Genomic DNA, 22,825 nt, shown 5'->3' with positions numbered 1-22,825 from the left:
CTGTCCTCCAAGGCTCGTCTAGCGAGACATGGTGCAAGAGAAGAGACAGAGCTCCACAGCCGCTCCCCACCTCTTTTCTTTAAACACCTTGCCCCACACTCAACACCATGTCGAAGGCAGCTAAGTGGGGCTCCATACTCTTGGGGGCTCATAAGCAACGGGGTCAGGGTCAGGGAATCACAGAAATACCTCCCATCCCTCACGCTGTACCTATACATAGGGAAAAGATGAGAATAATTTAGCCAGGAACACCTGGAAACAACCAACAGATGGTCACTGCAGGGAAACAGGAATGGAGCGAGGAGTAGTAAGAGCCAGGTGCTACAGAATATCCTATGAGGCAGGGAGAACTGGTGAACAGAGACACCAGGGAATTCACACAGTTCCTTCTGCGGCTCAGTCTTCCCAATTTAGTTTGTCCTCCTAAAATGATAGTTGAAGAGACTAATTGACACAATCTCCTCCAATGAACTTGCATAACACCACAGAATGAGAACAGAATGATGCCTTTTTTTCTTTTTTTTTTTCATTTTAACTTGAAGGAAAAGCAACACTTAAACCTTGAAGATGGCTTTTCACTTGCTAAATTCAAATTTTAATCAAAACGCATCTTAAAATACAACTGAGCAGAAGTATGGGGTGGTTGATGTCTCTTTAAGGAACAATGACATCAATGCAGGCTACACTTGAGAAGGATATAGGTGTGGGACTACATCCTTTTTCATCATACATAATCAGGTGCAAAGAGAAAAGTTTAACTTCAAGATTCCTGTGGTCTAACGAAAATAAATATCATTACAAACAGATCCAAGAATACAAACTTAATAAATACTGTTTGTTTTTCTTCAGATATAGATCATGGGAACAGAGATATTTAACTACCTAAAGACTAATTTTTATTCTATCTTGGACTGTTTACACTGTCAGCAAGCTCTTGATATCCTGACAACTAGCAGAAAGGGGAAAAAAAAAACCCACCCAAAAGTGGAAAAAAGTCAACTAGCATCTGTGAAAACAGATTTAAATTGGTATCCGAGTATTTGATTGTCTTCCTTTGATTACACTGAGCAACTGAATGTCTATGGTACTATCTGTATCACTCCTCTAGTAATTTGCAATAAAGAAATTCAAAATCAGAACACATTTTTGTAGCTCTACAAAAAGAGCTATAAAATATTCGACAAATCTTAAAATTGTAGTGGATATTTCACAGTGCCATTTTCTTCATTACAAGGAAGGTACCAAGGAGCAAATTGGTCATACAGTCCTTATGTCAAACTTCACACAAGGAAAACCACATCCTAATATTCTGCTATAACAGAAAATGGAAAAACTGCCTAGTATGTGTGCACATAAACAAGGACGCTATAGAAAAACATGATGAGAAATACTGCTTTGGTTCTCATACTTGTATCTAAAAATGTACATAACCAAGTTAACACATTCTCACCTACTGAGCACCTAATGCTGCAAAATCCTATAGAACCTGAAATTTACTTGAATTTGAACCACAAAGACAACACATTGAGAAACAGCATCTTAAAGCAAGTCAAATTGTAAATCAAAGAAATTTGAAATCAAGAACTGTACCTGAGAAAAAAGAACTATGCCTTTCTAAAAGTAATACTAATAATTTTATAATAAACTATAAATACCAATACTAATAGATTTATTATATCAGTACTAATAATTTTATTATAGAGTGGGTATAATTTAGGCAACTACAACAAGCATAAAGAACAATATCCAGACAGGACACTGCATTAGGTATGTGTCTTTACTTTTCACCATCTAAGCTCTCTCAAACAGGACGAGCTGTTTTGAAGGAAATATAGAACTATGTATCATACCATTATTAAGAGAAATGAATGCTTAAAAAAGAACACATTCATTTTTTGCATAACTTCTTTCAATAGCATTGAAGTGGCCACTGGAATGTCTCAGAATAATTTTTAAATTATGCTCAGTTAGTATTCTCAGTTCTCTAACTCCACTCCGCTACAAGCAGAGTTACCATTTTTCTTGGTAACTAGGCTTACCTTCTGGGCAGCCAATTAAGCTTCTAAAATGAAGTTAATTCTATAATACACAGGAAAAAAAATCCATAAAACATAGTACAAACTGACATTTTATTTCCTATCAGATGTAATATGTAAGCACTAAGAATGGTTCCACTTCCTCACCTGTTGAGACATTAGAGTTAAAAAAACCAGGAGGTCAAATATATACATTTGGAAAGAGCGTAATGACAAAGTTAAAGCAGAGCTGTTAACTCCCAAAAGAAACAAGCCAAGGATGTCTAAAAAAAACCATCAGTGTTCATAACACAAAAATGTATACATATTTAACTTTCTGTATTAAGAACCGAAACAACACACAATAATATTTTGTGTAAACGCTCCGCAAAAAAGAAATATTTTAATACTTCTCATTTCCATACATATCAACTGCTGTGCCTCAGAAAGCCCTCCTCCCTTTCCTCAAGCCAATCTAAGCTTAGTACTATTAATTTTTTAAATGGGCAACTAATGACAATTTCTAGCCTGGTCCCACAAGTGTAATTCATACACCCACACAACCATAAAGCAATTCTTCAGCACTAAATACTGTCTTTACAAGCGGTCATTTTTATTTCTAAGCTAATGTCTAAATCAACATAAATTAGTAGATTTATACATTTTAAAAACACAGTTTGTTTGTGTCAAGTACAGCAGTCTTTGACCCCATGTTAAATTCTCTCACAGGAGAGCATCCCACAGCATTTTCAGAACAGTTTTGGTTCAGACACAACCCTGCTCTCATTCCACAAATCCTACCATCCCCTCCCTCCAAAGAGCTAATCAATAACCAAGTATTTTAATCCTCTTAGTCCTAATACTCTGTTACTGAAACAGATTAGATTTTTTAATTTATTTCACATGTAACATTTAAATTAGTGCATAGCTAGCTGGAATATTGCTATTTAAATGAACGCAGAAAGATCAAATTCTGTCTTCAACAGATTTACTTAAAAGGACAGAAAGGATAACATTTGTCTACCAGCATGTTATGTGGATCTCCTTAACTCAATTTACTATGGATTTCATGGTGCAAAAATTAATGCCCTCCAGGAGCTGAACTCATTACCAATTATTTCTTCTAAACCCACAGCGTAACCCCATGCTGCTGTGACCAATGGAAGTTTTGCCATTCACTTAAAGTGAAGTTGGATCTGTTCCTTGGTTTGCTACTCCAGCAAGTGATACTTAGCAAAATGATACCATAGACACTTTCTTGACTTCTTTCTAATACAGAGAAGACACTATGAGCCAGTCTTATTACCCTATTCCCTGCTAAAACTGAGAGCAACGTATTGATGACAATTTTAACTACACATAAAATTGCCAGCAGAATTGTATGTCCTTTTCAACATGAATTTCCAGAATACATTTTAGCAACAAGGATGGCAAACAGCCTGTAGAGTTGCGCACAGACCCTACTGAGCCCTTCATCCCGTTCCCTACTCCAGAACCCACAGAAGCATCCCTGCAAGTTATCTGGCACATGTATCACACCGAACTCACAGCCCATGCCCAAATAGCCTCCCACTGGCACCTGAACCATTAAACTCCTTTTACATGCCTGTAACAGAAAAGCCCTAGTAAACAAAAAAAGAAAACAAGTTCTACATGTGTTCTGGTGGCAAAGAAAGTTGACCATAGGTCAGGTCACAGGTGCCACAACTCTAGCTTTCAAAATAAAACTCCCTTTCAAAATAATTAACTGAACTACTGAGTTTTAATTCCTCTGAAAAGCATGAAATAGACCTGACATGTTTGACAAGGCTTAGCCAGGTGTAATGCTGCACAGTAAATAAAACAAGCTGTTCTCAAACGTAGATGGCCAGTACATACAAAGGAAACAAACAACACATACCACTATATGATAGCTATCCACTGGCATTCAATTTAAATGATCATGTCTCTGTTACTTGTACTAGGGACAGATAAAGTGTTTGTTTCATATTTCATACAAAAAGAAATTCCTTTCATTTGAGAGAACTGTAACCAAGTCAGGTGAACTTTTAAACAAAAAATATTTTATTCACTGGTACTATGAAAACAATAAAAATCAATCCCGGCAATATTTCATATTGTGGTAGGTTGACCCTGGCTAGATACCAGGTGCCCACTAAAGCCACTCTATCACTTCCCTCCTCAGCTGGACACAGCAGAGAAAAAAAAAATATAATGAAAGGTCTGTGGGTCAAGATAAGAACAGAAAGATATCATTCACTAATTACTGCCAGAGGCAAACCAGACTCAACTTCGGGAAATTAATTTATTACCAATCAAATCAGGGAAGAATAACGAGAAATGAAACTAAATCTTAAACACTTACCCCCACTCCCCCCTTCTTCCCAGGCTTAACTTCACTCCTGGATTCTCTATCCCACCCGCAGCACAGGGGGATGGGGAATAGGGGTTGCAGTCAGTTCACAAGACATTATTTCTGCTGCTCCTTCCTCCTCAGTGGGAGGACTCCTCACACTCTTCCCCTGCTCCAGCATGGGGTCCCTCCCATGGGAGTCAGTCCTTCATAAACTTCTCCAATGTGAGTCCTTCCCACAGGCTGCAGCTCTTCATAAGCTGTTCCAGTGTGGGTCCCTCCCACAGGGTACAGTCCAGGAACAGACTGCTCCAGCCTGGGTCCCCCAAATGGTCCCAAGCCCTGCCAGCAAACCTGCTCCAGTATGAGCTCCTCTCTCTGTGGGGCCACAGGTCCTGCCAGGAGCCTGCTCCAGCACAGGCTTCCCATGGGATCACAGTCTCCTTCAGGCATCCACCTGTGCTGGTGTGGGGTCATCCCACAGGCTGCAGGTGGGTATCTGCTCCACCATTAATCTCCATGAACTGCAGAGGTACAGCCTGCCTCACCATGGTCTTCACCACAGGCTATGGGGGGAGTCTCTGCTCCAGCGCCCTGGAGCACCTCCTCCTGCTCCCCTTCTTCATTGACCTTGCTGTCTGCAGAGTTATCACTCTCACATATTCTCATTTCTCTCTCTGGTTACTGCTGCTCTTATGCAGATTTCCACCCCCCACCCTCCCCCCCTCTTTTCTTAAATATTTTTGTCACAGAGATGCTACCACCATCGCTGATGGGCTCAGCCTTGGCCAGTGGTGAGTCCATCTCGGAAGCTGGCTAGCATTGGCTCCATCAGACAGAGGGGAAGCTTCCAGCACCTTCTCACAGAAGACACCCCTGTAGCCCCCCACTACCAAAACCTTGCCATGCAAACCCAACAGACACATAAAATATTTTCAAAATTCTAATACGTAATATTCTTCAACATGCCAAAGGCTGCCACTCTGCAGAAACCGCCAGTTTGCATTTAACCTGTCCTTAACAGACAAAAGTCCACACTAAGAATCATCACAGAAAGTAGAAGCCTGCTGTTACAGTTTCTGTACCATGGCTCACGAGGCTACCAGGGAGCATTCCAACCATCATATCACTTAGACAGGTGGATCAAAGCAGCAGGGAAGCAGAGATTCATCTTAAAAAAATGAGTATACACACTAGTTCTTTCCATAGCTGTATCTGTTCTGCAAATAAGGGTTCAGTACTGTTTCTATTACCCCTTCAAAACCATCTTCCTTTAAAAGGAAAAGACAAAAAGCCAGCAATTGTATGGTCAGGAATATCTGCCAGTTGCAACATTACCCTGTAGTTAAATTTGTTAATAGACTGCAGCCCAGAAGAGTTTTTTTGTTTGTTTGCTTTAAAAGTAAGTTTCAAAACATCTGTTGCCCATCTAGGATAACAGATGTAAAAGTGAAAAGAAGCCTCTGCATAGATTTGGAAGGTCTGTACTAAAGTGAACATCAAGTCAGATCAGCAATTCATAGTTTAAAGACATTTCTCTATCTGCATGCTACAATTAACACAGCATTTACTCTGCCATACATTTTGCAGCCTACAAATTTTAAGAGGTGGTAGGTAGCAAAAAGATTATTTAGGATCTCTCAAGTTCATGTGGCTGATTTTACACAAAACTGTGATCAATAGTCAGGACCCTCTCCCTCTTCATACTCAGCTCATGTGCATCTTCTTGCTTTCAATTCAAGTGAATAATTTAATGATTCTTTCCACAGAGAATTACCAAACTTGCATTTTCTCCCCTCCCCTAGCCTCTTACACCAAGCTCTGAAAACTTCCTTGCATTTTTGCTAACCTAGGCAACCTCAAAAACTAAAAACCCCACAACTGCACAAAGCTAGATCTGGGCCATGGGGCATCAGCACTGTATTCCTGTTTCTGCCAGTAATACAATGCATTGGGTTTGTCTTGCTGAAAAAGAAGAAGCTTGACAATTGTTTTATTTCTTACCGGTCAAGAAAGGAGGGTAACACCATAGTATTGCATTTCTAAATTAGCATCACCTAGAATGACTTCTAACAAGCAGAGAGATGGAATAACAGAACACAAAGAAGAAAAGTAACATCTCCTTCTCCAAAGGGGCAAACTAATAATTAAAAGGGAAATTAAGTGAATCTGGAAACTAAAGAAAAGCAAGTCTAATTAGTTATCACATGAAAACCGGGGAACCGATTTTTAAAGTTTCATTTGCTTCATTCCACTACTATTGGGCAGCGCAGTTCCCATCACAGTTTGTAATGGGAATCAGACTCTACAGAACTTGCAGCATCGCTATATGAAAACCTTTAATAGCTACAGAAAGGGTATATACAAATGCCAACAATAAGGAATCATTTACTAGATCTAAGACAGTATTTAATCTAACTGACTATGAGATCAACTAGTTTGGTTTGAGCCTTATCAGTCTCAGTATTTAAAAGAAAACTAGACAAAACATCTAATACTCGTGAAAAAACGGCCATAAAAGAAAATAGATATTCTGCTACTGTATGTCCTCTCCACAGGCAGATTTACCAGGTCCTAGGAGAGCTCCCCGATGATGCTGTCACTCCCAGTGATGAGATGCAGCAGTAACTGCACAGCTTCAAAACTCCACCTCCTTCCCCCAAAACTTGTCCCTAATTTCTAAAATCCTGTACATAATTTTAAGTCCAAGTCCCTCCACTTTCCACACAGCAACCAAAACTGCAGTAACTTCTTAGCTGGATGGGCAAGGCACATTTATCACTTTCAACAGCGTGAAATCAGTGCTAAACCCTGTACCGGCGACAGGCAAAAGACTTCTTGGCTGTCACGCTGATGGCACCTCACTGGTGTATATGGCCCAGTCTCACACACCTTATACAGCTGAAGTACATTGTAATGAATAACTACATTTTTAATACTTAAAAGCACAATGAAACAAAACCAGAACTACCACACAACATAGCGTGTTTAACTGTTATGACTTAGTTTTAACTCGTTAAACCTCACAAGATATTTAAGTTGGTGCCATAATGTATTTAAATAGGCAAATAATCCAAAATAGGTGGTTTCAGGTTGAACCAAAGCTGTATATACCCAGAGCAAAACTGGCCATGAGCAGATGCTCAAGGACAGGTACAAGAACGAGATAAGGACATTGCTGCATTTCCCCAAGACCCACAGGTGCCACAGCCTCCCGAATCTGCAGCTCTGAGATCTGCAGATCCAGAAATGTACTGCTGCGGTTAACTAATTTTTCCTTCATGATTAAAGCACTGCAATTTAAGATTGTTCTAACCGTAGTTAGAACTTGATGAAACATTTAAAAAGACACTATGTCATGGCAGGGCCCACTGAATTCCTGGACCCAGGGCGAGCAAACTCCTACAGCACCCAGCTCCAACAACCTCAACACCGTACCTAGACCCAGGTGCAATCGTTCCATGGGCAAACATCGGAGGGTGTGCTGTCACGGATAAAGGGGGCTTCTGGGTACACATCCCAAATGTTTTTCCTCCAAACCACTCACACTGAAAAAACACTGTCTGTTTCCTCAAACGAAATAGACCTTCACAACACTATCAAGAAAGCAGATTAGTGTGGAACCTACTTATATTAGGAGCCGAGGTGTATGACTCATTGAGACTTCCTAAGGAGCTTTTTTTGAAGTCATAAATGTCAGAAACCAGCCCAGATTGCAAACTTTATTCTGGCAAGATTTTTGGCGTGGTTTTTTTGTTTGGTTTTTGTTTGTTTGTTTTTTCTTCTTTTTGTTTTTGTTTTTTTTTTTTTTTTTTTAAATGCATTACTGCTATTCTCAGCACCCTCCACAGTTTGCTCTCACCTGACACTAAAGACCCCGCACCGACCCTGTGAACTTGTTCGCGGCCGGTTCCCCACACACCCGCCGAGCCACCGCCCCGGCCCGGCCGCCCCTTCCCTCGGCGGGGCCGGCAGCCGCGGACCCCCAGCCGCGCCCCCCCCCCGCCCGGCGGGCGGTGGGTCGGGCCAGCCGGGGGCGGCCGGCGGCCACGGGGAGGCGGGAGGTAACGGAACCCAGCCGAGGGGCTGCGCCGGCCGGCCGTCGCTGCCCACGCAGCCGGGAAGCGGAGCGAGGGCCCGGCGGCGGCGGAACAGGCCGGGCGGCGACGGCCCGGCCCGGCCCCGGAGGCGGGGGGAGGAGGGGAGGCCGGGCCGCTCGCCCGCGGGGAGGCGCCGAGGGCACGGCGGCCCCCACGAACGCCGCCTCGGCGGGACCGCGCCGCCGCCGCCGCGCCCCGCCACGGGAAACGGAGCAAGTTCAAACCCGAGCGCCGCGGGGCAGCCACGGCCTCACCGGGCCGCGGCCGCCGAGGGAAGCGCCCCGCCAGCCCGTTACCTGCGCGCTCCTCCCCCGCTGCCTGCGTGCGGGCTGCCCCGCGCCGCCGCCTCCACAACAAAGCCCGCGGAGCGGGCGGACCCCGCGGCCGGGGCGGGAGGAGAAGCGGGCGCGCGCCGCCCGCGGGAGCGCGCAGCGGCGGGGCCGCGGCCCGAGGGCGGGGCTGGGCGGCGCGGGCCCCCGGGCTGGGGCGCAGGGGTGGCGCCACCTGGCGGGCGGGAGAGGCGGCGCAGGGCCGCGGGGCCGTGCGGAGCTCCTGCGGGGAGCGGGCGCGTTCCCCCGCGCCGGGAATGGGGCTCTCCCGTCTGGGGGGCAGCGCGGGGGAGGCGGGCCGGGGGCGGCATCGCTGCCGAGGCGTACGGCAACCACAGACGGAGGGGCAAGGCACCGCCAGGGCTGTTGGGGAGGGAGGAGGCCGTAGTGGTGCGCGGGTGCTGGTTTGGGAAGAGGCCGCGTGGGAATGGGATTAAGCCCAGAAATGCTTATGGAAACCTGCGTGATGGGCAAGTTGCCCTTTGCGGGAGGGTAGGGAGGGGCGGATGGGGAACAAGGGCCATGTGCCGTATGGAAGAGACTTTCAGCTGGAGAATTTGCGTTCAGGTGAATAGGTTTGGGGTTTGGATACTGTGAGACAAACTTAAGTTTCCTAACACTAGCAGGTGCCACCCTGTTCTGTAAACATATTTCTGTGTAAATTACATGCAGGCTGAATGTTATTTGTCAGTTTTTTCCTGTAAACCTTTTTGTTGCAGTGACACCTCCTGCAGAAAACAAGAGGTTTCTGCACCCTCCGATCGGCTCCACATCCTCTTCACTGTTGAACTCCTGCAAGTCCATCTTAATACTAGCTTTGCTTTTTGTGTCAAAGGGAAGGTTGTTGCACTGGGACACCTACATCTCTGGAACAAAAAAGTAGCGGTGTTTCAGCATCTGCTTTTTGATGATACAGAACACTGGAGACTTGATGATCCTGCTATATTTATTGAGCCGCAGTCTCAAAGAGCCAAACCAAGGGAACGAAGGCAAATGTTAATGAAACATTGAAGTTGAGATTTTAATTACTTAAAGGTCAACACATTCGAAGTTTATTAATTTAAGGGAGTTATTCTGTATTCCCACAGCAATCCCCACTCTGCTCTTACATAGATCAAAGAATTCAAGTTACTGTTTATTTGCTGATGCATGCAGACTGTATAACTGAATGTTATACCCGAATATTATTCCTTTTTGCAGTTAGTGTCTCAGTCAGTCTTTTAACACTTTATTAACACTTCTCTGTATATTTTCCATGTTCCCATACTTCTCAGTAGCAATAAACCCGTTGTTTTTCTCTAACATTTGGTCTGAAATTACCAAAGGCTACATTTCTTTTCAAGCTTGGAACATCTATTCAGTTCACAACATTGCTAAACTATGACTAAACACTCACAGGCACCCTGCAAAGCAGTATTACGACTTCATGAAAATACTTTACCAAACATACTTTTATAAAGTTTTGGCTTCCAAATACTATGGCTCCTGCAATCTGTTCTCAAAACAGGAGAATGTGTTTTAAAAGTTTTGAGAAACGAATGGCAGAAAAGCCTGCAAGGGGGATGAAAACACTGTCGTTTCAGAACCTTGTGCACAACCCCCACTTGTAGGCTGTTGAAGGACGTTTTCTTGTCAAAATGCTTCTCATATAAAAATCATTGGGGTTTTGTTGGTGGGAAAAAAGGTTCTTTCCCAGTGAATGAGGTGGACATTTAAATGCAATGAATCTTGCTTCTAACAAGTTTTCATTATTTTGCTTCATTTACTTCCAGAATCTTTCCTCTGTCCAACAGTAACCTTTATATCTCCATCCACCCAGTCTGGAGCTGTGATCTGAGAACTCTCCTTCACAATACTATCTGAAACAAATTGTCTCTGACTGCACTGCTTTCCACCTCTATGAAATAAATAATGGCATTTTAATCCCAATCTACAATATATTTTATCTTTCATTTAAATCTGTTTTTCTGATTTACTAATTAATCTCTTTGACTATAGGAATTCCATCCACCAGAATGCTGGAATGCTATTTTTTCCAGTCCATCAACTTTACGTATTTCCAGCTTCACTTTTATGGTAGTTAAGTGTGTCTTTCTTCACAATGGACTTTTTCCTCAACTTTTTTTCCTTGAGGGAAAGATGTGGTAATATTATAAAAAATGCATATTTCTCTGGTACCTTAAAGGTACCTTTCCATGACTGGAGGGAAAGGAAAACCAGCATGTATTCTCTTCAACTTTGCTATGCTACATATATTCCTACAGACTCATGAAATCCCGATTTTAGCATAATGCCTCTGGTGTGCCTAGGATTCTTCCTTAAAGTCACGACTCCAAATGCTTTAAGTGAATGTGTGGAAGCCCCTCTCTTACTAAACTAAAATGTATATAGACAGTAGACTGCAGTCAAATACCTATCTCAGACATGGTAAACAGAGCATAAGTATACTATCCAGATATATGAAACAGATCTATATATGCTTCTTAAGGAATAGAGAAAGAAATAAGTACCAACATTTGGCTTTGGTAGCTGTGCTGCAGGAATACATAGATACACCTAGTTACAAATTACCTATGCTTTGAGTTTAGTATAAACTGATCATCTTGTAAGGCAACAAGTCTGTCTGTCTTTCAGGGGAGAGACATTAAAAAATAAGGATGTAAAATCTACCTTTCTCTTCCTTCTCTTTTGAAAAGGTGCCAGCAAATATAGCCTCCTAGTTCTATTTCAAGATGCTCAAGATCACACATGGAATTCAGAATCACTTTGAAGATAACATGAAGGATTTCTTACTCAAAATTAATATCCTTGTCTGTTAACACTGTAGACCTATTAGCAAGAAAGCAAAAAAAAAACCCACAAAAACAGAAGAAAAAAAATAATCCCAAATTATCCACGTGACTGGTTAAACAAACAGTCTAGCACCTTATCCAAGAGTCATTTCCTTCAATCCATCTTAACCCTAATAAATGTGCCCTTGAGATCAACAGTAGCTCTGCTTTCTCCCCCACACCAATGTAATTGAGCTTGTACGTACCCCTGGTTGCTAGAAAATAAACAGAGGTCAAGCTCAGAGTGGACAAACCTTCTCTTGGGCTATGAAAAATCAGCAGTACTAGAGGGTGTGGGCTATGTGCAAAAGGGTGAAACAGAAGAGTATTAGAAACCACAGTGCTATTCAGGGTTAGGAAGAAAGGGAGACAAGGGAAAAATCTTTACAGCTATGTCCTGATTTTGGCTGGGATAGAGTTAATTTTCTTACTGATTGGTGCAGTGCTGTGTTTTGGATTTGGTGTGAGAATAATGTTGATAACATACTGATGTTTTCAGTTGTTGCTAAGTAATGTTTACACTAAGTCAAGGGACTTTTCAGTTTCTCAGGCCCTGCCACTGAGAAGGCTGGAGTGGCACAAGAAATTGGGAGGGGAGACAACCAGGACAGCTGACCTGAACTGACCAAAGGGATATTCCATACCACAGAATGTCATGCTGAGTATATAAACTGGGGGGAATTGGCCAGGGCCTTGGGATCGCTGCTCAGGGACTGGTGGGCATCGGTCCGCGGGTGGTGAGAAACGGTATTGCACATTACTTTTTTTCCCCTTCCTTTTGGATTTTATTCAATTCCCCTTCTCTCTCCTTTTCAGTACAATTGTTGTTGTCATTGTTATTACTATTATTATTGTTTTATTTCAATTATTAAGTTACTCATCTCAACCCTCAAGTTTTACCTTTTTCTCCCAGTTCTCCTCCAAACTCCTCTGGGGGTGCAGAGTGAGCAAGGGGCTGTGTGGTACTTAATTGCCAGCTGGGGCTAAACCACAACAAGCTAGATGTTGGTAACCTGGGGGTTTGACTAGTAGAACAGGGTCAGTGATACAGCAGGGAAAATAACAGACCACCTGCAATACTGCATCTGCTCCCAACTTTTGCAGGCTCCAAATCCATAGGAACATATAAATATCCAGTTGTTCATAAAGTGCTTAAGCTGGGTTTATTAACCTCAGTGCCATTTTGGATCAGGCTCTAAGTCAAAAAGACTGTGTCTGTACCAGTAAGCAGAAAGGATCTGTGCCCATCTGGCCCTGAGAATAAATGTCCTTGCGTGTTCTGCACCCATACACTTCAATGGTGCCACCTCGGGGGGGGGATGAGCCCATGCTGTCCCCCACATTGTACCCTGGCATGTTCTGGAAAGGTATGGCTTGGCGTGGGTGAAAACAACATCGGGGACTGTCAGCAATGGCAGTGACTGTCCCAGCACTCGAGGCCTGGCACTGTTTCATTTATTAAGATGGTCCAATAGGTCTGCATCACACGTGCGGCAGCCGCTCTCCGAGTGACAAAATACCTGTGTCCTTTGAACACCGAAGAGCTGAAGCCAAAGTCTAAAGGTTTTTAAAGAACAGCGTGCCTCAGGGGAGCGGGTGAGCCAAACGGCGCCGAGTGGCACCCCCAACCCTGCCCAGCAGCGCAGCACCAGGGATCCGCGGCTGTTAGCTGGGGCCCAGCAGCGGCGGGAGCGCCTGCCGTGCGGCGCCAGCAAAGGTGTCACCCCAGGAGGTGACAGGCCTGCCCCCGCCAGCGCACCGACAGGCCGCCGCAGCCCGGCCTCCCTGCCCCAGCGAGGGCGATCCCAGCGCCGGCCGCCCCAGCACGGCCCGTTTCCCGGCTGGAAGCGATCGGGGCGCCCTTCCCCCGCCGTGACCGCCCGCAGCTGCGAGCCCGGGGCCGCGCTCCGCCCGCCGGCTGCTAAAGGGCCCTGCGCGGCCGCGCGCCTCCCGCCCGCGCGGGTCCCGCCCCGCGCGCCCGCGCCCCCCTCCGCCCCCCCCCGCCGATAACAGCGGCTCCCGCCTCCCCCCGGCTCTTCCCACCCGACCGCGCGGAGCCGGCCTCGCCGCGGCCGCCGCTCTCCAGGCGCCGGCTGCCTCTCGCCGCAGCGCGGGCGAGGATGGCGCGGCAGCCCGGGTGCTTTCTGCAGGAGGCCTCTCACCAAGTCGTCGCCGGAGGCTCGGCGGGTAAGTGGGCGCGTTCCTCCTGGGCGGGGAGGGTCTGCCCGTCCCCCACCGGCGCTCCGCCAAGCCGAGGTGCGGCCGGCCGCGCCGCTCTCCTCAGGCGCAGGAGCGGCCGCGGGCACGGTGCGAGCTGGGCGGCGGCTCCTCCCCCGCCGGGCGGGCCCCTGAGGCGGCCCAGGGGTCCCGGGGGCGGGAGCGGCGCGGCGGGTCCGGGCGGTACCTGCGGTGAGGGGCGCTGCCCGGCGCTGGGTGTATCTCCCTTCAGCACACCCCGCAGCCCCTCGGGCGATAAGGGCGGCAGGCGGGCCCCTTCAACGGTAACAGTCATCGGTGCCCCCTCGGGAGCTTCTCTGGCAGGCGGCCGGCCGTCGGTCTTGCCTTGCCTGAGATAGATGGGGTGACTTCGGCCGTGAGCTCGCTGCGAGCCCGTGTAACCTGCCCGCGGCGCCGGTGCGGGGCACAAAGCCTCGTCCCCCTTCCCGAAACTCCCCCTCGAGCTCTCCTTCGCTCCCTTGCAGAGAAAGAGGTGCAGGGATACATGGAAATGCGTTTCTGTGTGTGTTTGTTTGTTTTAATACTTTCAGGAAGTCGAGGTTAGAAATTCGTTACATTGTTTATACTACAAGTGTCAAAACACTACACGTCTGTTCAGCAACAACAGCACTGCTAGTTAATTTCATCAGTTTGCTTTCTCTGAATTGGAATAAATCCGTTTGTCTGCTTGAAGTATAGGGAATGTGTACACAATATCCTGCTTTTTCAGTGTGTATATATATATATATATAAATCCTGTTACCATTTCAACTGTGTAGTGTGTCTTTAAGTGACCTGTAGTATCTCTTTTGGGGTCCAAATGCTGTCTGTCACATTATGTCTCATATGAAAGAGGAAAGCTACGTGGTAATGTTGCAGTGTAGCGTGCACGGGCAAGATTCTGCTGTGGGTAAGTCCTATGTGGTCATAATGTTATGTGTGCGCTTCTGTTCCATTCCCTCTAGTTCAACTGCTGCCCCTAAATGCACTTTTACGCATTCCTGCCATCAACACGCTTTTGAGCGCTTCCTTTTCATGCTCATGACTCTGCATGTCCTTTGTTTCCAGCCTTCTCCTTTGACACAGAGAGATGCCAGGACAGCAGAAGCAGAGAGGTCTGCTGTCCTGGCTCTTCCAGTGTATTGTATAACTGGATTTATGTAGCTCTTCTGCACCCTTTGATATTCCTAAAGTTTTCTAAGATTCTGCTTGATACCACCCCTTTCTTCCCTTGGGAGAGAAAGGAAAAGTTTAATTTGCACAAGGCTGTTGAAGGCCCTTCATACCTGAAGGGATACTGAGGTGTGTTGCCACCAGATGTTTTGTAAATGACAGGTTTATTTGCCCATAGCAGTGGGCCTGTGCCTTAGTGATTCAGATTGCTCTAACTCTGTATCTTCCCATCCTCTGGCAGTAGCCTGTTTTCTTTACAGGCTCTCTTTGTTCATAGAAGATCAGATAACTTGGCTAATGCCCTGGAAAGAAAATTGTTGTTTAGATAAAGGCAAAGTTTTACAGAAGGATTAGAATTGCAAAAAGAGTGTGTTTGAGGATGGTGTAGGGGAAAAGACAGCATGAAAGCTACTTGTTGATCTGGTAGGCATAAAGGTTCAGGTGAGAGAATTTTTAAGTCAAGGACGCAACTGATCTGCACCAAACACTTTTTATAAGGCCTCTTGAATCTAGCCCAGAGGCATACTGTTGAAAGATGCTTCCATCCTTTTGCTTTGTCTCCTGTCAGACAGGCAGATTCCTTAGCTCCATCAGTAGCCTTAAATCTGTAAAGAAAATTCTACTTACTGGTTTTGGAATAAACCACTGAAGGACTGTTCTCTAGGTCTGTATAACATTAGAATTGTTCCAGAGGGGTTGGTAAATGTATGGCTCAACTTGGGAGTTCTAGGGTATTAGGGAGAAATGGCTGAACCTTTAAAACTTGCTTGACAGATGCTTAAAATTAAAAGTCAATGCTGTTTTTCTTGGTGACTTATAGAGAAGATGGAAGAGGAAGGCTGTAGCTTTGAGGCCTTCAGTCTAAAGGTTAAATTTCTCAGATGCGTGTGGATCTAACATGGGAAAGGTGGAAGCAGGAAGGAAAGGACAGAGGACATGAATTGTTGAGAGTGTACTTAAATATAAGCCTAGTGAGGGGTTTGGTTGCCTGAACTTAGCTTCCCAGTATCACTTTAGATACCCTATATTGTTATGGTTGCCTGTGCAGAAGGACATAAGGCTCTTGTAGGTGTTATGCCATATTTATTGGCCTCGTGTCAATGTCACAGATACCCTAGGGTGGTTTTGCTGCCTGTACCACAGCCTGGTAGCTGTTTCAGGAAAATGAAAAAAAAAAAAAACCAACCCCAAAACAACTATCATGGTGAACTAACATTTAGATTTGTAAGAAGTTCTGTTCATCTTAACTTATTCAGTTAAGCACAAGGAATGTATGAAGCTATAAGAAAGGTGCTGTAAGTTGGTGTCTTTGTCAAAACAATGATGGAAACTAGTGAAGCAGCAGGGGAATGAACTCTATAGCAGAATAGGTATATTTGAAGGGTCAGAAATGTCTGCATAAGTAAAATGAGAGGTTATTTAGCATCTGCATGTCTGATGCAAAGGGATCTGATAAGAAGTAATTCCGCTAGGTCGAGTGGAAAATGATTAGAGATAAGCCTAAACTGTCAGAACAGGAAGAAAGGGATTTTTGAAGCTTTATGGAAGATGACAGGACTTGTTCATGGACTTAAAGATAGGGGAAGAGGAAAGAAAGAAATCAAGCACAACACCCTAGTCTACAAGACTGATAAAATGGAAGATACTGGCATGCTGAAGGAAAGAGAAAATATGCAGTGTTGTAAAGGAAAAGGTTTAAACATACCATTGGCTGTCTGAGGCATTTTTAAGTTAAAGATAAACTTGCATGGCACTCTGCTGTAACTGAACTGTAAAGTTCCAGGATGACATGATCTCGTGTGTACTTCATGTTTGTGGCAAGGGGTGCATCTGCTTCTGCATGGCTTGTAATTTGACTTTATATTAAACGGAAAGCTTTGCTTCCTGAGGGTGAATTCAGTCTTAAATATGAACAAAGTCTTATTCTGTGTTGGTTGGGTTCTTTCTGTTGATATTCAGTTTGCTCCTATCTTTCAGGTTCCTGAATGGAGGTTCATAGCATAATTGAAAGTACTTGTTTTTCTTTTTGCTTGCCTGGTGTATGACACTAGTGAAGACTAGGACTTTGATTGAAATGTAATTGGGTCACTTCATTAGTGAGTTTTGTCCCTTTCAGTACAGTAAACTGCAGGCGTACTCCTTTTTTCTTAGTGGTTAATTAGTAAACTAAGGCATGTGTGGAATTTATAGAAAAAAAATGAAACAGAAAATAAACTCCCTAAACTGTAAAAATCACTGAAAAGAACAACTTGGGAATTGCTAATTGTTTTTCTTAGATTTTACAACAGTTTTCAAAAAAAGCTGTTTGAGAAGTCCAGTCAATGCAGGGTTCAAATAATGGGAAGAATTGTTTTTCTGATTCACAAGGATCAGAAACTCCTTGTTTTTTCTGCCTGTATGGAAAAAGCAGAAAGTAAAATAGCATTGCATACAATGTTAGTGGAGATTTCTTTCCTCATGGAGAGGAATTGAATACTGCAAGCTGTGTTGTGTGATACCCAGATCCATTTGCCCAGACATCAGTCTTGAGTCACTTTGAATGATGAAGTGCAAATGCCGCCATAAACATTGGCACAGGTGACCCTTGGCCGAGGGAAGTGGCTGGATGTAGTTGCCCTGAAGGTTTTAGAATGCTGCTACTTGGTATAGGTGTGTTCTTGGGCTTTAATAACAAAAGGCTGCAGGGGGAGACAATGCTTAGTGTGTATGATCACCTCTCTTTCTTCATACACTTGCAAATCTAAACATTTTTAATTTTGAAGAATTTATTTAATATATATAGTGGGGTGATAAATAGAAGATTACATGTTTTTCAGATCAGTAATGTTGAACTTATCCTTAAGTACTTTTCTGCTGTAATTCAGCGCATTTCTTTTCCTAATTCCATTTAATAAATGAACATGAGCTATTGGCTTTCTTATTGCAAAATTATTATGGGAAAGTAAGAATAAAATGACCTTTTAAAAAAATAAAGAATAACTAGGACTTGCTTTTTTCCTCCCCATTCTTCATATTTTCATGGGACAGTGGGGCTTCTGCGTGTCTGGACCTCTTGGCTTCAATATTTATTTATTTATTTTTGGAAGGAGTTAGGTTTCCAGCTGCATTGAAATCTAATAAGATTTGGGAATCTAATTCTCTTAAGCTCTTCTGAAAGTCCAAACCTTTTAAGAGGTGTTTTATTTCAGGCTGATTAAGTTGATTATCCTGGATAGCATCAACTCATTTGAACAAGATCTTTAAGCAGGAAAGCCATTCATCAGAGTAAGACTGTTGGATGCAAATGCAGTATTAAACACTGTTTGGTCTTCCTATCACTGGAGGCATTAGGCAGGCAAACATCCTTACAGGGCATGCTAGCCAGCATACTCTGTGAAACACCGTGGTTTATTTGGTCCTTATGAATAGGAGTGTGACAGATGTACAGGAAGCACTTTAAACAGTAGAAAAATTGACTAATTCTTCCTTTCCCCCCTGTTTAATTTGATTGTTTTGCTGACATTTTTCTGAGGATTGAAGTTAGGATGAGTGTTCTGTGGTTTTTTAGGTGCTTTATTCTTGCTTTTAAGCCATGCAGTTGGCATTGACGTGTTACTGAAATAATAACTTAATGCTCAGAGGTAATTTCAACTAGCTAAGTACTTAGCTAAACCTTGTAACTATCTTAACTTGAAACCATAATATTTTAGAGTACTTAAAAGACTTCAGACAGAGGAAGGTTTAAGGCTGAAATATCAAAGACCGCAGTACATGCTCATTGTCTTGCACTACCTTTATTTGGCATTTCAGTTGTTAACAAGGACCATTTATATTAAAAAGCTAAGAGTAGGAAGCAGACAAGTAGTATTAGTTTCAAGGAAAACTTTTTACAAGCTAAAGTACTCCAGGGTTATGGACTTGCTCCTACCAGGGAAGCCAATTTTTTCTGCTAGGCTGAGCAATTGATAATGTGCTACCTTGTGTTGGACTTAAAGCTTTGGAGGGGAGTTGCTTGGGTGGCGATATGGTGAGGAGAGCTTTGGGTGAAGAGAAGACCAAAAGGTTAACTGTGTGTGAGCTGAGGTCAGATATCCTGAACCTCCTCAAGCATGCTTTGAGGAATCTGGAGGACATAGACACAGTCAGGGAGTTAAGACTTTGAAAGTTGTCTGTCTGTTTCTGCTCAGACAACCATCCCTCTGTACTGTGTTTTATCAAAAAGAAATTATGAAATACCTTTGCAAGGTCTGTGCAACCCCTATCGCTTTCATCATTATACAGTTCAGAGGGGGAATACAGTGTTCAGGATAGGTTGACTTCAGTAGGTCCTTGGGCGTAGGGAACAGGGAACAGCCACTGGGGAAGCTTACAGAAACTGATGCTAGTTTTAGAGTTAGTATAGTTGAATTGCTGATGTTGGCCTACTGGGCACTAAAAAATCAGGTGAAGTGATAATTTTCATCCCATGAGAATATACTTTTGTGCTGCAGAAAAGTGCAGTGACCAGCTAGGTGAGAGTATGCAGAATGCCATGTAATGAACCAGTTACATTCACCTTGTGAACATTCCCCAGGGGAAGTTTTTATAGTATAGCCCTGTCTACTACAGCATTTCAAACATTAAGTAACATTTTTCAGGCTCTGAGCCTTCCCTTTTGTACCAGTTGATGACAATAGATTCACCTCTGAATTTGAAAGACTGATTAGACTGTTTGCTTCATATGCATTTTCATTAAATGTTGTGAGGTTGCCTCAGAAGATCTTGTTTAATTTTAGTGGAAACTAACAAAATCTTTGTGGGCTTTCATACACTGTGCTGTATATGCAAACTGGTAGCTAGAGAAATTCCTATACATTTTCAGACAGTTAAGTAATTCAAAGAAACAATATCCTTGCAATATAGTTTTACTTTAAATGGAACAACTGAAAACCTCTGTATGTAGTGTTCAGGTTAAACCGATGTTTTTTGATCGGGTCACTGCAGTGTGCTAACAAGTTATGAACACTTACTTAAATGTGTTTCAGGCTATGTCTTTTTTAAATGTAATATCTTTTATATGGGGGTTAAGATATTACAAAGAAATTCTTACATGTTTATATAATAGTGACAATAACAAACTAAGATTTTTCATAAAACTTAATGTGTCACCTGTTGTATGATTAGTACTTTCTGTAGAATCTGGGACCTTCAAAAGATGATTTTTTTCATCTGGACTTGGAAATTGTTCATAACAAACTGTTTGTTGAATCTGAGGGTTAAATTTCAAACTAAGCTAGTGTTGCCTTGCTCTGATACTCACTGTTGGTTTGAACATCCTGCAGCAAACTCGTCAGTCCCATTCTGTCTTTGTTCCAAGAGAAACACTGGGGAAAGCAAGTAGTTGGCTGAGCTTTATTTAGTCTGGAATGTTAGCCAACGGTAACAAAACTTATGCACGGAATCCTCTATGACTGTGCAATAAGAGGTTCATCCTTAAGAGTCTGTGTATGTGGTAAGCCTGAGAGTTTTGAGAGAGGTTATATGTTTTTCTATTAGTTTTACTGTAACAAGTTTTTTCTCAAAAACCTAAAAAACCAACCCCAACTGACCAAATGACCAGCCCCAAACCTCAAAAACTCAGGAGTAATGGTTATCCATACTAATTTGCTCTACTCCCCACAAGATGGCAGCGTGATACTACAATAAGATGCTAAATGTGCTTTTCCTGTGGGTAGAAGATGAATAAAAATGTATGTTGAAGATGTTGCAAGTGAGAAGATTAGCATGTGTTATTTTGGATGATATGTGAAAGCAAAACTTAAAGATATAAAACAAATAATGATCAATAAATACTGGCTTCATATGTGTACTGCAAAACCGATGGCACTGAACTGGACTTTTCTGGAATCAACCGCAAAAATTGCGTAGTGATGTATCACTGGTAAAGGTCAAAAGATGCTCCTAAGGCTAAGATACCACTTAAATCACAAAAGTTGGGATAAACTCCTGGCCCAGTGGAATCAATGTGCAGCTAGCTACTGATTTTTGCAGAGTGAGGAATCTGAGTCTTCATTATTTTAATTTTACCGTAGATTTTGTGATATTACAGAGCTCTCTTCAAACCTCAGTGCCCATCTGTAAACAAAGTGAAGACTACTGTTTCACACTGCTGTAAGCCTACGTTAACTTCTTTCAAGTATTGGCAGCAATGAGAACTATAGCAAAGCATAAAAGCTTAGATATATACTTCAGAACAAATTCTAAATATTTTGTTGTCAGATTTCAAAGTTAAAGAATAGTATATATTATACATTTAAAATCAAATGTGTAGTCAAAGTAGTTACAACAGGCATGCTCCAGTCTTAAAGTTTATAGGCAAAAAATGCTTTGTCTGCAGAGGCGGATCTGAGAAGTTGATATAACTTCTGTAAACAAAGATTATATCTGGATAGAGAACAGTTTTTCATTAGTGTGTTTCGTCAGTTGTGCTTAGTGACCAGTGTTCATATTCAAATCCTTGTTAAATTTTCATAATGCAAAAGGTAATTATGTAATAAGAATAAAATTCTAATGTAAAAAACCAAAGCGTACCTTTTGATAGTAATAATGTGTTTCTGTGGCAGTGTTCTAGAAAGTAAAATGAAAACTGATTCTGGTTATTTCTGTGATGAATTTCTGGGAGCTTTGCCTGTGAAGTAATGATATTACAAATTTTTCCCTTAACTGTAGCTCAGTTCCTGTGACACTACCTTGGATGTTCTTTTTATACTTGTAAACATTCTATGTTATGCTTGTTACTTTCCTATTTCAAGCGAGCATGGTGGGAGACACTCAAAATCATACCACTGAGACTGGAAGACCTAATTTGTTAGAAGACGAACTCTGACGTTTTCTCTGAAAAATGGGTATGTTAACCTAAACTACTCAGGCTGGTCTAAGTATTGTGATTAGGGCTGTTATGAATTAAAAGTGCTAAAAAAGCTAAAGCAAGTAGGAAAAATCCTACTGGAAGTCTTGAAAATCAATATTGCCACGAATGGAGAGAACTGACAATAGTTCCATTACAGGGATGCCTCTAAGTATTTTCAAGTGTCTGCATCTTGATCATAAAAGCCTTAAATCTGTTCTGCTTCAACTGGAGTTGAAAATATGTAATTAACTTTTTCCCCTCTGAGGAGATGAATTGGCATTTGCTGCCTGTGGAAACAATCACTGATCCTGGTGATGGATAAAATCAATACCATTTTTATAATTGGAAGCTGTCACTCTCTGATGCCTGATTGTCATTTGTGCAAGAAAGTACTAAATATCAATTGTTATAAAATAGTAGTTTCTGTACTGAAAGTCTGTAGTACAGGTCAACTGCTTTGGTTGTGTTGAAAGTTCAATAGCTGCAGGGTAAGTACCTGCCCTTTTTCCTGCAGCATGTCTTGTTCTGGGGCTCATTACAATTAGATATCATTTCACTAATATATGAAACATGTAAGGTTTCAATTGTCTATAGTGGTGATTTTCTGATGAGAAAATATTGTTATATCTGAGAAAGTTTGAATGTTGTTGGCACGTCCCACCCATACAGTGGGGAAGGAAACACAGGAGTAATTGGCCTTTAGATCTGCTTTTCAGTCATTGAACTACACTGTTAACAGCTGCTTTTGTTTTTCCTCTGGATCCTATTCAATCTGCCAGTTTTTGGCAGGAAACATAGTTTATGGGTCATCTTTCAGCCTTTAGTCAATGGATCATTTCCCAGTTCAGGGTGTTATCCTAGTTTCCTGGGCTTTTTGCTGTTTTTATTATACTGAAATGTGCTGATGTGTGGCTGGTGTCCCCAAACAGCAACACTCCC

General features: G+C 42.9%; 2 protein-coding genes across 11 annotated transcripts in view; one reads left to right on the top strand and one right to left on the bottom strand.

Moving 5' to 3' along the window:
• The window catches only part of MIPOL1 (mirror-image polydactyly 1), a 197,244-nt gene extending 183,291 nt beyond the window's left edge, over positions 1-13,953 (bottom strand). For 7 of the 10 annotated variants that reach the window (XM_040599977.1, XM_040599980.1, XM_040599987.1 and 4 more), the window contains exon 1: positions 8,765-8,877. The gene's annotated coding sequence lies outside the window, so the exon portion shown is untranslated. Of the gene's footprint in view, positions 1-8,764; positions 8,878-13,790 lie in introns of those variants that run through there. The other 3 variants (XM_040599985.1, XM_040599988.1, XM_040599978.1) reach the window with 2 other exon arrangements.
• The window catches only part of SLC25A21 (solute carrier family 25 member 21), a 255,369-nt gene continuing 246,203 nt past the window's right edge, over positions 13,660-22,825 (top strand). Inside the window, exon 1 of the mRNA XM_040599989.1 lies at positions 13,660-13,815. Coding sequence (XP_040455923.1) covers positions 13,749-13,815 — 67 coding nt within the window. The 5' untranslated portion in view covers positions 13,660-13,748. The remainder of the gene's footprint in view (positions 13,816-22,825) is intronic.

Source organism: Falco naumanni, chromosome 7 (assembly GCF_017639655.2).
Source record: "Falco naumanni isolate bFalNau1 chromosome 7, bFalNau1.pat, whole genome shotgun sequence".
NCBI lineage: Eukaryota > Metazoa > Chordata > Aves > Falconiformes > Falconidae > Falco > Falco naumanni.
This window is presented reverse-complemented; position numbering and strand designations above follow the sequence as displayed.